This window comes from Hordeum vulgare, chromosome 5H, assembly GCF_904849725.1.
Source record: "Hordeum vulgare subsp. vulgare chromosome 5H, MorexV3_pseudomolecules_assembly, whole genome shotgun sequence".
Taxonomy (NCBI): domain Eukaryota; kingdom Viridiplantae; phylum Streptophyta; class Magnoliopsida; order Poales; family Poaceae; genus Hordeum; species Hordeum vulgare.
In genome coordinates, this window is record NC_058522.1 from 419,992,225 (window position 1) to 420,008,170 (window position 15,946).

The 15,946-nt window shown below is 42.8% G+C and overlaps 1 protein-coding gene across 3 annotated transcripts; it reads left to right on the forward strand.

Annotated features, from left to right (window-relative positions):
- The first annotated feature begins 1,723 nt into the window (after nucleotides 1-1,723).
- Nucleotides 1,724-15,398, forward strand: LOC123395900 (lysine-specific demethylase JMJ25-like). 3 transcript variants are annotated; one of them, XM_045090926.1, is made up of 12 exons: nucleotides 1,724-2,507; nucleotides 2,596-2,698; nucleotides 3,013-3,334; nucleotides 3,425-3,488; nucleotides 3,582-4,287; nucleotides 4,828-5,157; nucleotides 5,397-5,708; nucleotides 5,786-5,858; nucleotides 5,963-6,048; nucleotides 6,178-6,297; nucleotides 13,783-13,848; nucleotides 15,130-15,398. In XM_045090926.1, exons 1-12 carry the CDS (start codon nucleotides 2,014-2,016, stop codon nucleotides 15,211-15,213), a joined length of 2,760 nt encoding a protein of 919 aa, XP_044946861.1. In that variant the 5' UTR covers nucleotides 1,724-2,013; the 3' UTR covers nucleotides 15,214-15,398. The 3 variants fall into 3 exon arrangements, 2 of the variants coding, with proteins under 2 accessions (XP_044946861.1, XP_044946862.1); XR_006609853.1 differs by lacking the exon at nucleotides 15,130-15,398 and adding an exon at nucleotides 11,461-11,810 and having other exon boundaries at nucleotides 13,783-13,846; XM_045090927.1 differs by lacking the exon at nucleotides 13,783-13,848.
- Nucleotides 15,399-15,946: the final 548 nt, after the last annotated feature.

Consider the following 15,946-nt stretch of genomic DNA (forward strand, 5'->3'; position numbering starts at 1 on the left):
TAGACATGTTTTCAACTGTATTCGAAAGGGGTTGGTTGAATACGATAACTATTTTGAGTGAAGACGGATGCCCTTGGAAAGATTGGCTTCTCCTCTTATCAGAAATGCATTGCTGCCATTTGGATGCTTGCATACGAAGTCCCCGATGATCTCATTGATGAGTATGTCCGGATAAGTGAGTCCACCTGCCTTGAGTCCATGTATAGATTCTACAGGGTTGTCATAGATGTGTTTGGGTCGGAGTACTTGAGAGAGCCAACAACTGTCGGTACAACACGGTTGTTGTCGATGAATTCAAGTAAGGAGTTTTCGTGGATGCTTGGTAGCATAGATTGTATGCACTCGAAGTGGAAGAACCGCCCTTCTGCTGGCAAGGGCAGTATAAGGGCCATGTTCGAGCTTGCACTGTCATACTTGAGGCTGTGGCTTCCCAATATCTTTGGATTTGGCACGCTTTCTGCGGCATGGCCGGATCTCACAATGATATCAATGTGCTCCATCGCTCTTCGGTGTTTGCTAGGATGGCAAAAGGCAATTGTCCGGAGGTCAATGTTGAGATCAATGGCCACCAATACACCAATGGATACTATCTAGCTGACGATATCTATCCAAAGCGGTCTACTCTTGTGAAGACAATCTCTAATTTTGTAGAAGAGAAAGATAAAGAGATTTGCCCAAGAACAAGAGTGTTAGAAAATATGTAGAACGTGCCTTTGACGTTCTTCAATCTCGATGAGGCATTGTTCGATATCCTGCTAGAACATGAAGCATGAAAACGTTGTGGGAGGTGATAACAACTTGTGTCATCATGCACAACATAATCATAGAGGATGAGCACCCAAAACGTTTATCTGATTAAGGGTTTGAGTTTCACGATGACAATGTTGTGCATGAGCATGGAGGAGAGGCAATGTTTGCATAGTTCGTCGAGTTTCATCATAAGATGCGTGATTGAGATACTCACATGCATGTGCAAAATGATTTGTTTAATCATATGTGGATTCATGTGAGCAACTAGTAAATGTATCGGCAACCTTTTCTTTTAAATGCATCAACTATGAGATATTTTCATAATTATTAAACTATGCAATAATGTTTTGTATTAAACATTTATTAATCTAGAAATAAAATTTATTTTATGCAATAAATTTATCAAAACGATAAAAAAATAACTACAAACCTTTCACGCGGATGAAAAATGGATCGGTTGATCCATTTATAAGAAAATCAGACGTGCTGATTCGAACAAACAAAACACGAACAAAATACGTGTCTGTTTGAGTCGGGGGTTGAAGCTGCCAAACAATAATCGTCCGTGATTGCGAACATGTCTGGTCATTCCGGACACAGGCTTTCTCAATCATGGCTGCTCCGTCAAAAACAGAAAAACGTGTCAAGGTTTTAGCTAACAAGAAAAACCCTGACCTGGTCTGGCCGGCCTATACTCGTGTGAAAAAAGATCCGTTGGACCTTTCTACCCCTGGGAAGTTGTGCGGCACGCCTCACAAGTCACAACTTGGCACGACCTGTGTCACGCCGTAGTCCCATGCCGTGACGAACGAACCTTCCTTTCGCACCTGTGGAAGTACTCCTACCTACAGCAGGAGTAATAGACAACAGTAGTAGTAAAAAAAAAACATTTACTCCTACCTACCATACATTGCCCCCCAAAGGAAATTACCGCAGCTGATAAATCCAACCCGCGCACTCGCCAGTCAGGAGCGACCAACCCACCGGAAACCGAACCAAAACCAGCAGCGGCCGGAGCAGCAGCAGCGAGGAGCCTCGTATCGAACCGCAACGGGCCGCCCCGTACGCGCGTTCCACGTGGCCGCTACTCCCTCCGCCCCTTCCCACCTCCGACGAAAACACCTGCGGGCTGCGGCCCTGCCCGCCCCGGCCAGATTGCGCCCGACGGGATAGGCGTCGTAGATAATAAATCCGGGAGATCGAATCCCCGAATCCGGGTTGCTCCCGCGGATTGGATCGTGCGCGGCGGCGGCGGCGGCGGCCATGGGGGCGATGGGTTGCCGTCGGGCCGGGGGGTCCGTGGGCTGGCAGTACGTCTTCAAGGATGAGGATGAGGAGGACGGGAGCGAGGACGCGCCGCTCCTGGAGGAGAAGGAGGGGGCGGACGAGGACTGGGATGTCGAGATGGAGAGGAGGGGGACGAAGAGGAAGGCGCCGCGCTCGTCGCGGCCGCAAAAGCTGCGGTGCGTCGCCACCCTCTGCGCCTCGCCTGCGTCGTCCGATGCCGGGCCCCCGTCGTGGAGCGCCGTGCCCAAGGGGCGGCGCAGCGGAAACAGGGCCAAGAGGGGCCGCCCCGTCGCCGTGCCCTCGGAAACAGCTGCTCCCGCAGCAGAGGAGGCGACGCCGAGCACCAGCGCCTCGGGCCGCACCAAGGGTAGGAGGGCTTGCCACCAATGCAAGTCGGGGATGAGGCAGCAGATGACCAAGTGTAAGCGATGCCGCGACAAGATCTACTGCGGCCGCTGCATCAATGATATGTACATCTCTCTTCTCACCCCGCTTGTAATGTTCGGACATTAGCACGAATGAACATCGGAGTTATCAGTGAGGCCTGCGGGTTTGCAGGTACCCGGAGTTGTCGTTGGGCCAGGTTAGACTTCAGTGCCCATCCTGCCGCGGAATCTGCAAATGTAAACGGTGCAACCCCAAGGAGCAGGGTGAACCCAAGGTGATGATCTTGTGGCTTGTTGAGTTAATCTCCGATGGTGCAAACCCATCAGCAGTTCAGCATGATATCAGCACTTCTGATTTCTATGTTACATTCATAAGATTTCTTGTTTTGAAATTATTGTTCTCTGTTGCGACAAACTGACAATGCTGTCACTTGTAGTACAAATTGTTGTTAAACTGTGACAAGGAAATCTAGTTATTGAGTGTTTGCAGTGTTGGACATACTTACAGTTTTGCGAAACCATAACTGTTGTAACAAAAAAATCAACACCATATACGGAGGTCTAAAATATGCATTTTTTCCACTCGTAGAGTTCAGTTTTGAGGAAACGCAACGGCAGTAGATCAGTAACGAAGAGAAAGAAGGCTAACACCTCAGGTGTAAAGTCAACTAGGTTTCGTAATGAGGTGACGCAGGCGGAAGCAAATGACAACTCCTTCCTAAGCTCCAATGAGATTAATAGCACATGTGTCAAATTAGACAAGGTAGATACATTGGATGCAAGAGCTGATGAGATTGCTTGTGAAACTAAAGTAAAACATGCTAGATATCTGTTGCACTACCTGCTGCCTTGTTTGAGTGACCTGAACAGGGATCAGATGGTTGAGAGAGAAATTGAGGCCAAAATTCAAGGTAAACTCAATTCTCCAGAACATGTGGAAACTAAACAGAGTTGTGCCTTGCAACTAATTGTTAGTACTTACCCTGTTTTCTGCCAAACAGGATTGGAATTGTCTGAACTGAGTGTTGAACAGGCTGACTGCCGGAATGATGAGAGGATGTTCTGGTACTGAGTGCTCCATTCATTCAACTTTGGATTTTTTTTCACTTCCTGTTGTTATTTTATACTTTGTACTGATGATTTTTTCTATTTGTCCAGTGACAATTGCAGAACTTCGATCTTTGATCTGCATAGAAGCTGTCCAAACTGCTCATATGAATTATGCATTGCGTGCTGTAAGGAGCTTCGTGGAAATAATCTAGAGGGCTCTTGTCGGGAAGAGCTGGTGTCTTATCCTAATAGAGGAATCGACTATATGCATGGTGGTGATCCATCGCCTGAGTTGATAAACTGCGTACAACCACACTTTTCCAGTTGCCAGCCTAAGACTACTAAGTGGTGTGCTAATACTGATGGGACTATAAATTGCCCCCCACCTGAACTTGGTGGTTGTGGTGATATTGCCCTTAAGTTGAGGCAGATGTTTCCAAAAGATTGGTTAAATAATCTCGAAAGGGATGCTCTACAGTTGAGTAAGCAGCTCGAACCTTCGGATATTGTCAGCGGATATACACATGAATGTCCATGCTGTACTAAACATGAAAATGCAAGGCATGCTGCCACCAGAGATAATTCAACAGATAACTGCCTATACTGTCCAAAATCAGATAATGAGAAAGCAGATGATCTAACTCACTTCCAGAGTCACTGGGTGAAAGGAGAACCTGTTATTGTTCAAGGGGTACTACAGAAAATACCACATTTGAGCTGGGAGCCACCACATATGTGGTCTGAAGTACATGGTGATAGTACCACCCCTGATATGAAAAATGTGAAGTGTATTGATTGTTTATCATGTTGTGAGGTTAGTGAAAAACATCGCATATCTAGAAAATGATTATATTTCTTGAATATCTTTATATTGTATTTGTTTGTCAACTGATTCCAAATACGTAAGATATTGAGGTGTAAGAAAAACACGTTGTCAAGATCTATAATTTTTTTCCAAAGGTATTATTAGCATTCTATACCTATCCATCGGTTTTAATACAGTTGTTAGCATTAGCATCTTGAATGTCGAAAGGTCCCGGTGTCGATTAATTCGTCCACCATCACCCAAAAATCTCTTCAGTCCCATGCGCTCATTAGCTGGAAAGCGTTTACTGTCTTGAAGTACACTTTTCTTTGGTTATTTCAGGAACAACTCGTAGCACAGTTGTCTAAAATATGTAATTTAATGTAAGTGTAAGGTTCCAAGAGAACATAGATTAAGACAAATTTCTTTTAGGATGGATGAGGGGTTTGAATTAATCTGTTTCATGTGGACTTGTTCAGTGTAGTCATTACGTCTTTTTTTTCTCATTACCCAGAAAGGAAATTCACCTTTTGTGTTTAAATGATCCAGGTCGAGATACGCACACAAGATTTCTTCAATGGATACTATTATGGTCGGGTGTATCAAAACGAATGGCCCGAAATGCTTAAATTGAAAGACTGGCCTACTTCAAATCATTTTGAAGAGCTTTTGCCTTCGCATGGAGTGGAATACATCAATTCTTTACCCTTTCAACCGTACACAAATTTGAAATCTGGTTTGCTAAGTGTTTCCGCATTGCTTCCCGATGACATTCTAAAGATCGACATGGGCCCGAAGTCATACATAGCTTATGGCTATGCACAGGAACTTGGCAGAGGAGATTCTGTTACGAAGCTTCATTGTGATATATCTGACGCAGTAAGTAAATAGTTGTACTCCCTTAGCAATTGAGAAGCACCAACAGCTTGGAAACAAATTCTGATCTCTCATGTATCTATGAAAGGATTTTTTTCGCACTTGCTTACCTCAAAGAACTTAATTTTCCTGTAATGTAGAACATTCAATTTCATGGGACCGATAGTAGAACCCTGATTGATGCTAGTCTTGCTGAGATTTGGTTCTCTTTAATTATTCTATGTTATTTTTGATATTGTTAGGTTAACGTTTTGATGCATACTGCACAAGTTGCCCCTTCTAAAGGACAAGAAAATGCAATAAAAAACTTGAAAGCAAGACATGAGGGACAAGATGAAAAGGAATGTTGTGGCAATTTTTCAATTGATGGAAGTAATGCATGTCACAAAAATTGCGTGGATTCAAACCATACACCCTCTCCTAACTACAGCAAGGACGATGAGGGAGGTGCTTTATGGGATATTTTCAGGAGGGAGGACGTTCCAGAACTGGAAACGTACCTTCGTAAACATTCCAAGGAATTTCGCCATATATATTGTTCTCCAGTTGAAAAGGTTGGTAATTGTGTGATATGAACAACCTTGTACTTGCTGCCATCATGTTTAACACCTTTCACCATGCTTGAATGCAGACATTTAACCCTCTACACGATGAAACATTCTATCTAACTGAGGAACATAAAAGGAGACTTAAAGAGGAGCATGGTGAGTTCTGTTTGTCTGTTTCTGTAACACTTTGCCAATTCTTTACTGCAAATGGTTGCAGTATCTGGTTTGTATTTTCTTGAATTTTTGTTACTCCCATTTAGGAGTCGAGCCTTGGACATTTGTACAAAAACTTGGAGAGGCAGTTTTTATCCCTGCTGGGTGCCCGCATCAAGTACGGAATCTCAAGGTAAATGTTCTCAGTTTACCATAGCAGTGCCACAATTCCATACCTGTGCTAGATAGGGGAGAACTACGAAATATAATATTCAACTTTGCCATGTTATGTACCTGATTATTTTTATTGTTACCGTTGCAGTCTTGCACGAAAATTGCTATAGATTTTGTATCACCTGAGAATGTCCAGGAGTGTGTCAAGTTAACTCAACAATTCCGTGTGCTTCCTAAGAACCACAGGGCAAAAGAAGATAAATTAGAGGTAAGTATGACCTTTTTTATGAACATATTTTTTTTGAGCCTTTATGAACATAATTAAGACCGTTACAATGCACCTATTTTAACCATCCTGCATTACATATGCATTTCAAGCAGCATTAAACTTTGTAGCATTAGCTTGGGACATACCATTATAATAAATATATTGCAATGCAAGATGAGCTCCTGTCTGCTCTTTTCTCTTCTTTTGTTGGGATCAGCTGCAACATGCTCGGTACCTAACTTTGGATTGTAACAGAAGTTGTGTTACTTCCTTTTAACCTGCCACATTACATCTTAAAGTAACCTCCTTTTGATTGTGTGTTGCCTCATCTTTTCATCCTTCTCACTGACGACTATCTCCTTGATATCCATCTTGGCATCAACTTTCCTCCTTGGTTTGTTGGCTTGATGTGTAGTCACTGATGTGACCCTCACGCTACCACGGCTTTTGTGACCCATGCCTTTAAAGTGTTGCTGCCTACACAGTCCCTGTCTCTCTTGTGTTGTCGCGGTCGTGCATGCATTGTAGAGAACTTAAGGTGCCACCACCGCTGCTGTTGCAACCCTTGCTGTGAAGTTTCTCTGCTGTCACCACCATGACCTACAGTGCTCCCATCTTCTGTGCCATTGCTGGTGATGCGATTGTTGCTCTTGGGACATGGCACCACCCTGGCCATATTCCCACTGCTGCCCTGACTCTGCATACTAACTACCACAGCTGCATGCGTGTTGGTGTCATGAGATGGGGAGAGCAGGTGTTGGTGGAAGAGGAAGTGCAGCATCTGTAGGATGATTAGATCGGACCGTCTCTAGGTATGCATTTCGGGAACGAGATTGTTGTAGCTTTTCTCTTATTGTACTTTTTGCTCTGCTAGAGTTGACTGATGGACATGTTGGCAAGTTGCAATCAGATCTACAGACGGATATCATACTTTTTCATATCCCATTTCGTATTTCCCCCCCTTCCAATTGGTGGATATTTTTTGCCCACTTCAGCATCCGCTCCTCAAAATGTTCCGTAGTCCACAAAATTTATGGGGTCTTAGTTCCCAACTCTTGAAATATCCCTTCCTTCCTTGTTCTAAAACTGACTCTCAATCATGAATCCTCATTAGCCACATCACCCACTGGACAGTATTACAGTAGCCATAGGAGCAAGTGGGAACACAATTCAAATCATAGGATTGCATTCCTTTGCAGGCTCAGGCAATGTCCAATGCAAGCCGCTTAAATATGCGCTTAAAGAAGGAAAAAGTTCCCTCATTAAGCATTGACGTAAGAGTCCTTGCTTCCAAAGCAAACAAGTTTAGAGGCATTTACATCATATTTGAAAAAGGCAAGGGCCCCTAGAGATTATATTTGAGCAGACAGTTGCAAACCGACCATGAATTTTATCCCTAGCGCCCACTGTCAGCGCTGTATGGGCAAAAGGCAGTTCCATGAGAATATGACATGGCAGTTAGAATAGAATATTATATGGAGACAGACCAGATTCACATGCAATACACGAGATGGCAGTATATTACCGATTAACCAGCGCTTTTTCGGCAGAAATAAGATTTGCATTTGTAATAACTTTTATACACCTCTTCAAATATTATAATTGCTATAGAGAATAGGCCACAATTTCTTCTGGCCTACTTCTAGACTCCCGTTTTCTGTGCACAATCATTTTGCAATTTATACATTTCTTGACAACATCACTCCCGCAAGCCATTTCTTTCTTTTTGTTGACGAGGTTTTCTGAACTGATAACACGTCACTTCCGTTTTGTTCTTTCTCCAGTCCTCTGAATTTCTGGAAATCGACTCTTCATAAACCTTGATACTTTTTGAAGACTAGTAAGATGCCTGTGCTATGCTACAGAACCACATGAATGTAGAGCCAAAAGTAATTTAGTTGCATCCGGTTATTTAAAAATCCGTCAAAACCTTCTTAAGTCCCAAAAGAAACAACTTGTTATTCCTTTTCTTATCACATGTATTAATGAATATATATTTTTAAACACAATACACACATAGACAGTCATACGTACGCACATACACTAATCCCTAATGCGCGCACACACTTTGATGAACATTTCTACTAATGCTACTATACACATCATTTTGTTATCACATCATAATTTTGTTATTTACTATGTTTCTAGTGCCGAGGTTTATAGTTGTAGTACCTTCTAATCAAGTAATCAACACTTGAGATCTCCCAACATGTTATTGTATCCCATTTACGTGGTATGCCCTGTTGACAATATTCTTAAAAATACACGCTTATAGATTTGAGCAGACTTGAAATCAGTATAAGCCAAACTGCAGCCTACCAATGTGATGTTTGAATGTATTTAGAAGAACTTGACAATGGGTTTATTAGATAATAAATGGGTTTTGGTAAACATATCAAAGATTCAGTGTCCAGCATAATGTTTCACATCATTTGCCAACCTAGGTTGCACGTGAAGATTGATAAAAATGTGCAACGAGAAAAGGGAAGAGGCATTAAGCACATTAATGCAAGGCATCGGATGATAAGCAAAGAAGTTCCCATCAGAGTGTATGCTAGATGTTCAATATGCCACCAGGAAGAGTCAGTGAATCGGAATTATGACGGTTGCAAATATTATTCGTTTTTATGGGGACCCATTTGCATCTATCTAACATCTGATGCATCAAGTGCCCATGATCACCGTGAATAAGATATAATACTCGTTGTTCCTTGAGGATCAGTGAAATACTATACGGCTATGAAAGGTGCTCGAGTGCGACCTTTAATGCAATCTTGCACCTCCATGCCTAAAAAGAAACAAAGTCCAAAATAAAATAGGGGTGATATAACCCACTGCTCGCCTAAGAATGTACTGACGTAATCCCTACTATGGATTCCCGTAGGATCCAGCTGCTAAGAGGGTCAGAGCCATAACGTATTGATGTGACCGTAGCGGCGACTGGAATCGATTTGATTGCATTGAGGCACTTATCAGACTTACTTATATAACAATATATATGAAGGAAGGATTAAAAAAAGGTGATAGCGGCAAATGCTGATGTGGAAGACGCCCTAGATCGGGTGCTCACGCTCGAAGTCGCCTACCCACAGCCTCTGCTCCCCAATGTCCTTAAGCCTACACACTTGTCGTCTTGCTCCATGATGTTGTCCATCCTGTATCGAGACAAAACTTTTTTGTAGAGCAGTCCCCACCATTCGGGAGACACTGGTCGTTGTTGCCTAGAATGGAGACGCTACTCCGTGCTTTTTATTTTGACGAGCCGGGCAGGCTTTTGAGCTCGCTCCAACTCGGCCCGAAAGATAAGAGGCCTAGTCAAAATGTAGGCCTGAACCACAACCAAGTTGAGTCGGGTTTTTTTTTTCAATTGGGCTCAGGCCCTGTTTCTTTAAAAAGTCCTAGGACTTTTTTTAGTCCCAACTAAAAAGTCTCTAGTCCCTACCCGTTTCTTTCCAAGGACTAAACATGGACTAGAGCTCATTAAATGACATGCAAAAAGACCATGTTATCCCTAGTAATATACTAGAAGTTATTAAATGACATGCTAAAAGTAGGGGCATTGTTGGGAAAAGAGCCAAAAAAGTCCCAAAAAGTCCCTCCCATAGGGACTTCTTCCTTTAGTCCCAAATACCCCCTTCTAGTCCCTAAAAGTCCCTCCTGTTTCTTTCATATGGGACTAAAAGGGACTTTTTTTAGTCCCTACACCAAAAAGTCCCTGGAAAGAAATACCACCTCACACCCCTTCCTATTAATTTTCTAATGGAAATATTCCGTACAATATTTTTTCAAGCCTGTTTTCACCGGTTCAGCTTGAAGGCTCTCCTGGACCCAGTCCATCTATTTTTTAGAGAATAGCCTAACCCGTCTAAGTGAGAGGATGAAATTAGTAACAGCAGCCCAATTATAGGTTGCCTAAAGAAAAACAACACAGCAACGTACACTCAGACAGCATGCCTCCAATTGGAGAGAGTAGCAGGCCTGAGGATGGCAATAGGGAAGAGCGGCGGTCCAGATGATTATTTTAAGGGAATTGTGAGGAAGCTGATCGGCTTGTGATTGCCATTATTTTAATCCGATGGGTCCCATAGGTAAGAGGTGGAGGGTGAGCGAACTCACCACCAACTCAAATCTTTATAAATAGGAAAGATAATTTCTGAAGGTGATGAACACCATGAATCCCTTCTCTTTTGTTTTTGCTGATTGTTCATGAATTCATGGCCATCAAGTGCTCCTTTAGTTTTCTCCAACACAGTGTCTAAGAGCCATTACCATCAAAACAGATTCTCCTTCAGAATTTCTGTAAATTACTCTTCGCAAACCTTGTTCTTTTTTAAGATAATTTTTGAAGTCAACGAACATCATGGAACCCTTCTCTTTTGTTTTTGTCTGATTTTTCATGAATTGATGAGCACCAAGTTCTCATTTAGTTTCTCCAACACAATGTCCAAATTCACGACCATTAAACAGAAAAAAACAATTCCCGTGAGCAACCACGAGCACTTTAATTCTAAAACAGTATACTCGTTTTGCTATTTGATATTATTATACATGGCCCTCAAATTGAAAATTCTGGGCTTTCTCGTGGTTGAATATGACATCATGCAACTTAATTTTGTCGTGCATGAAGTCATGGCCCACCAATTTGTGTGCCAATGATGTGGCAGAGTTGGTCCTTTCAAACCGGTGATGTGACCTAAGGGTAGTCCCAATGTGTTTATCTTGTGTTATACTATCTGATTCAGTAATTATGTGTAGTCCATATGTATGCGCATCTCCTTAGAGTTTTACTTGGCGGCATGTTTTAGGTACATCTCACATCATTAAATTGGTCGAGGCGATCTTCTCGGCACAGTCCCAATCTTGCGTGATGAATCGGACTTGCCCGAAAGTTCAATTTGCACATTTCAAGATCTAGTTAGAATAATGACATTAACAAAGTGTTTGTAGTTGCTTACGACACCAATGGCATAGCTTCCTCTCATCTAACCTTGTTTATTGCAGCGAGTCTAATGTTATTATGAACCCATTATAACCATCTTAACTTAATTTTGTGGACTAGTTGGGCCATGCCATTGCGGGCCCTTTACTTGGCACAGTTTCCCAACACAATTCGTTTATTTTTGAGGATATGCTTATAAGATCCTATTTCCATGGCCCTTGTAGTGCGTGGCTGATGAGTTCTACGTCTAGAATTTGGTGAACTTATGACTCGGCAAGGTGATTGTAATCACTCATCATCAAGTTCCCCTTTAGTGCACAAAAGGTGGGAGGGGGGCCTTGCTAGGTCCCTGATGATCGCCACCACAGAAGAGTCAACACATCTTTAATATCACATCAAGTGTTTATGGTGTCTGCAATCTTTGGAGTCGATGGTGCACTTCACTGTGGCTTAGGAAAGCGGTCATAGTCACTCCACCACCATTGGATGACTAGTGATGATACCGGGAGTTGACACATCTCCAACCATTGCTAGGCCAATAAGAGGAAGTCATGCCAAACAAATCCATGCTCAGGTGAATGCTAACTTTGTTTATCTTATGAATGGTCACCCCTTCATCTTCGTTGTTGTTAATCAAACCTAGATGCCACGAGGAAGCCAACCATTTTTTAGTTCTTGAAGAAACAAACCTGCATAAACAAAGTCATTGGAACAAAGTTATAAGTGAATTGCATGCTTTCAACACTTGCCTATAATAAGTTCAAAAAAGAACAGAAAAAACACTTGCCTTTGATCTTTTGTTGTTGAAACAACATCCTCAAATTGCAATGTGACAATGGCGCATACCACTAAACGTAGTCATAGAGTCTACTTTTCAACCCTATAAAGCGTATCATTCGAAGTCGAGAAATGTCCATATTTCAACCTGAACTAACCAGGCGTTTTGATTTACAACCCTCATCTTTGAAACCGGTCACATTGCACCCTCAACTTATCACACAGTTCAGAACACAAACCTTGACTCGGTTTTGGCCTGGTCAACTCGTTTTGATCGAGTCAAAGCTGACTAGGCAGCCAACTCAGCAGTTGCGCTACCCCCAAAACCTATACCCCTGCTCTCTCTGTTCGTTCCCAACGTGAGCCCAGACCCAATGGAACTCACTCATCCGTTTGTGGCCAACGAGCGGCGGCGCTTCACCATGGAAGCGAGGAGGGCAAAGAGGAGAGCTAGAGCGTGCACCAGGGACCAGTGGAGCTTGTCGTTGCAGAGCACACATGCCACCTGAGCTTGCGCATGGGCACGACGACGCATCCCTTTGGCGCTCGTGCGAGCTCGCCTACCCGTCCTTGCCGCTGAGCTACTGTTATTGCTGCCGGCACTGCCGACGCCATAGCCGTCGGAAGGGGCGCCCAACGGCCGCGTACCGGGCCCCTAGTGAGCTGCAGCCTCCCTTTGCCCGTGGCCGAAGATCTGAACGTCGTCGTGGCAGTGTCAGCTCTGGTGGTGCGGAGCGCCTTGGGTACGGGGGCTCTGCTGCCTTGCAAGTACAGTCCATGGCGACGGCGGCGGCGTTGCCGATCGACGGTGGCGAGCCTTGGCGTCACAGGCGACTCAGGGGGCGGCTACAAGATTGGATTGGGGATGAAGTGTGAACGAACATAGAGAGAGGAAGAGAGGGATCTAGGTTAGGATGTGTGCGTGTGTGGCTGCTGAGTTGGCTGCCTAGTCAGCTTTGACTTGGTCAAAACCAGTTGACCAGGCTAAAATCGAGTCAAGGGTTGTGTTTTGAACTGTGATAAATTGAGGGTGCAATGTGACCGGTTTTAAAGACGAGGGCTGTAAATCAAACCGCCTGGTTAGTTGAGAGTTGAAATGTGGCTCTTTGAAGTTGACAAGTTTGGGAAATACTCTCAAAGCTATAGCTTCAACCCGTTGTTCTTAGTTACACTCAGTCTTGCTTACACTATAGTATACGTAGTACTCCCTCCATTTTTATATACAAGGCCACTATCAAAAATACAAATTGCATCTATACAAGGCCACTAACACAAAACGAGGCAAAAATTAATGCTCCTTCCTCGTAAAAGCAAACCAATTCAATGCATGCATGCTGTGATAATAATGCTAGCTGCTTTCTTGCTGTTGTTGGCGCGGGGGAGTGAGAGGAGTGAGTGAGTTTGCTTGCTTTTGGCGCCAAGGCAAAAAGGTGCAGGTTACCAAAGGATTTTGCATGTGGGGTGTTAATGCTCCCGTCAAACGAGAATAAGAGTTGGGTGGCAAAACACATAATAAATTCTATCTTGGTACCTGTAATTTGAGATAGTGGCCTTGTGTATAAAAATAGAGGAAGTAAGTAAGGTCACTTGGCTTGGAAAGATAGGCTATTTCAGTATTTCGTAGGTGAGGGACTCTTTATCATGTACTCCCTCCGTAAACTAATATAAGATCGTTTAGATCACTACTTTAGTGATCTAAACACTCTTATATTAGTTTACAGAGGGAGTAACAACAAAGGATTGCCTTTGAATTGCATTTCCTCTCGCAGCTCTCATTTGCACCTCTCCAGACACGTGGCTTTTCTCAACGCGTTCCTCTCCCAAACGCTGACAAGGTCTCTCTTACAGCCATCTCTGTCTTTGTTTTGTGGAACATTGAATACTGCAGCCATAATTGTGTTCTTGACAATTGGGCTCTCTAATGTATTTGTTTAGACAATGAATCAAAGTCCGTGTAGCTTTGAATCACCTTAGCTGATGGTTCACATTAAACCTTCACAACTACTTGCCCTCCCCCACATTGATCTTACGTACTCCATCTGATCCATATTACTTGTTTAGATTTGTAAAAGACTAGTAATATGTATTGGATCGAGTAGTGAAGATCTGGTCATCTTTGGGCATTAAAGGATCTCTGCCTGTAAAAAACCATTAGTGTGCATATTACAACTGTTAACGTAAAGGCTCTCTGCATGTCCATTAAAAAGGTTTGCCACGCTGTCAAGATTGTAGCATGACCTCGCATCAACACCTTGATTGCATACACGTAGTCAGTTGTGCTAAAAAATCCAGCATGGGAGGCAGGAAGAGAGAACAGGTAGGGGCCAGCTAGTGGCAGGGCACCCTCCTCGCACGGCACAAGCGGAGTGGGAGCATACCAGTGTCGTTATTGGTTTTTCAATTTTTATGTGACCCCTGCTTTCTCATTTTTCTCTGGTTTTTTCTTTTGTTCTTTCTATTTTTGTGTACTGCACGGTTTGTGCGCATGTATCATAGGGAGTACATGTGCGCATGTATCATAGGGAGTACATGTGCGCTACACAGTGAGTACATTGCATTGTGTGGGAGGGTAAACCTTGAGCTATGTGGGGAGTACAAAGCGTGTTAGATGTTAAGTATTAAGTACACTACACATGTGTGGAATACAAATACACTATACGCGAAGTACAAGGACACTATGCATAGAGTAAAAATGCACAATATACTTTTTTTTTGGGGGGGGGGGGGGGGTTATGGGAGTATTAAGTGGTGTAAGAAAAGGTTAAATGGAAACACAACGGTGAAACATTTTTAAATTTACAGACAACCTCGCTTTTCTGTTCTGATGCCCAAAAAAAATGTAAATTTGTACAAAAAACTCACCAGCACTAATGCATTTGTACCCCTAACTAGTGATTTTCGGAGATGTAAGGGTGGATTAGGGCATCTGTACCAGAGTGGGTAGACTGTTTCAGTTGGGCTGATAGGGCTGATCATACGAGTTGAATTTTGATGTATGTTACAACAAAGAACATACACTCATCTTTTCGGATGCATCTTCACAAATTTTACCTGCAAATAATTTGCATCGATAACCATGAACCGTTACTGACAATCTTACCTTCTATTTGGCGCAGGTGAAGAAGATGATAATATATGCCGTTGATCATGCCGTGAACATTCTGAAGGAGCATTACCACTCTTCCCCGTTTGCTTGCTGACATTGTCTCTTGAGGGATTTGTGTGATAGGACAAATTGATGACAACGGTGTTGAGTAAAATGTATAGTGCTGCCAAAACCTCTCTGGCACAATAACTGAGGAAAGGTGGACTATGCAAAAGATCGATGTTCTCTTAGAAAAAGTTGAGCTCAGGAAGAAATAAAGTATTCTTTTGTTGTTGTGAATTGTGCATCCACATTGCAGTAATAGTTCAATCACCAGGGATAGGAGCTATGTATCCATCATACGAGCAGACGCTCAAAAACCTATAAGAATATGCAAGTTAGATCCCAAAATTAGTGACCGGCTGTAGGCAAGCTTTTAAGCATCTCCTACTTTAAACTATCTTCTACTAACCTTAACTTTGACCAACAAAATATGCGATACGCTACAAAATTTGTACTCCCTCCGTTCCTAAATATAAGACCTTTTAGAGATTTCACTGTGAACTATATATACGGATGTGTATAGTTATATTTTAGGATATATATGCACTCATTTTGTTCTGTATCTATTCTGTAATGAAATCTCTAAAAGGTCTTACATTTAGGAACGGAGGGAGTACTTTGGTATCATAATTCTTGATATTTTTTAACAAACCTAGTCAAACGTTGCATCCTTTGATACAAAACTTCGTTGTCATAGATGAATTGCTATTTAAGATATACTTCTTCAGTTCCTAAATACAAGACCTTGTAGAGATTTCATTATGAATTACTCCCTCCGTTCCTAA

Coding starts and splice junctions, on each gene's coding strand:
- LOC123395900 (XM_045090926.1), top strand. CDS start 2,014: ATGGGGGCGATGGGTTGCCGTCGGGCCGGGGGGTCCGTGGGCTGGCAG. Junction 3,335..3,424: donor AATTGAGGCCAAAATTCAAG/GTAAACTCAATT, acceptor TCTGCCAAACAG/GATTGGAATTGTCTGAACTG. Junction 4,288..4,827: donor ATTGTTTATCATGTTGTGAG/GTTAGTGAAAAA, acceptor TAAATGATCCAG/GTCGAGATACGCACACAAGA.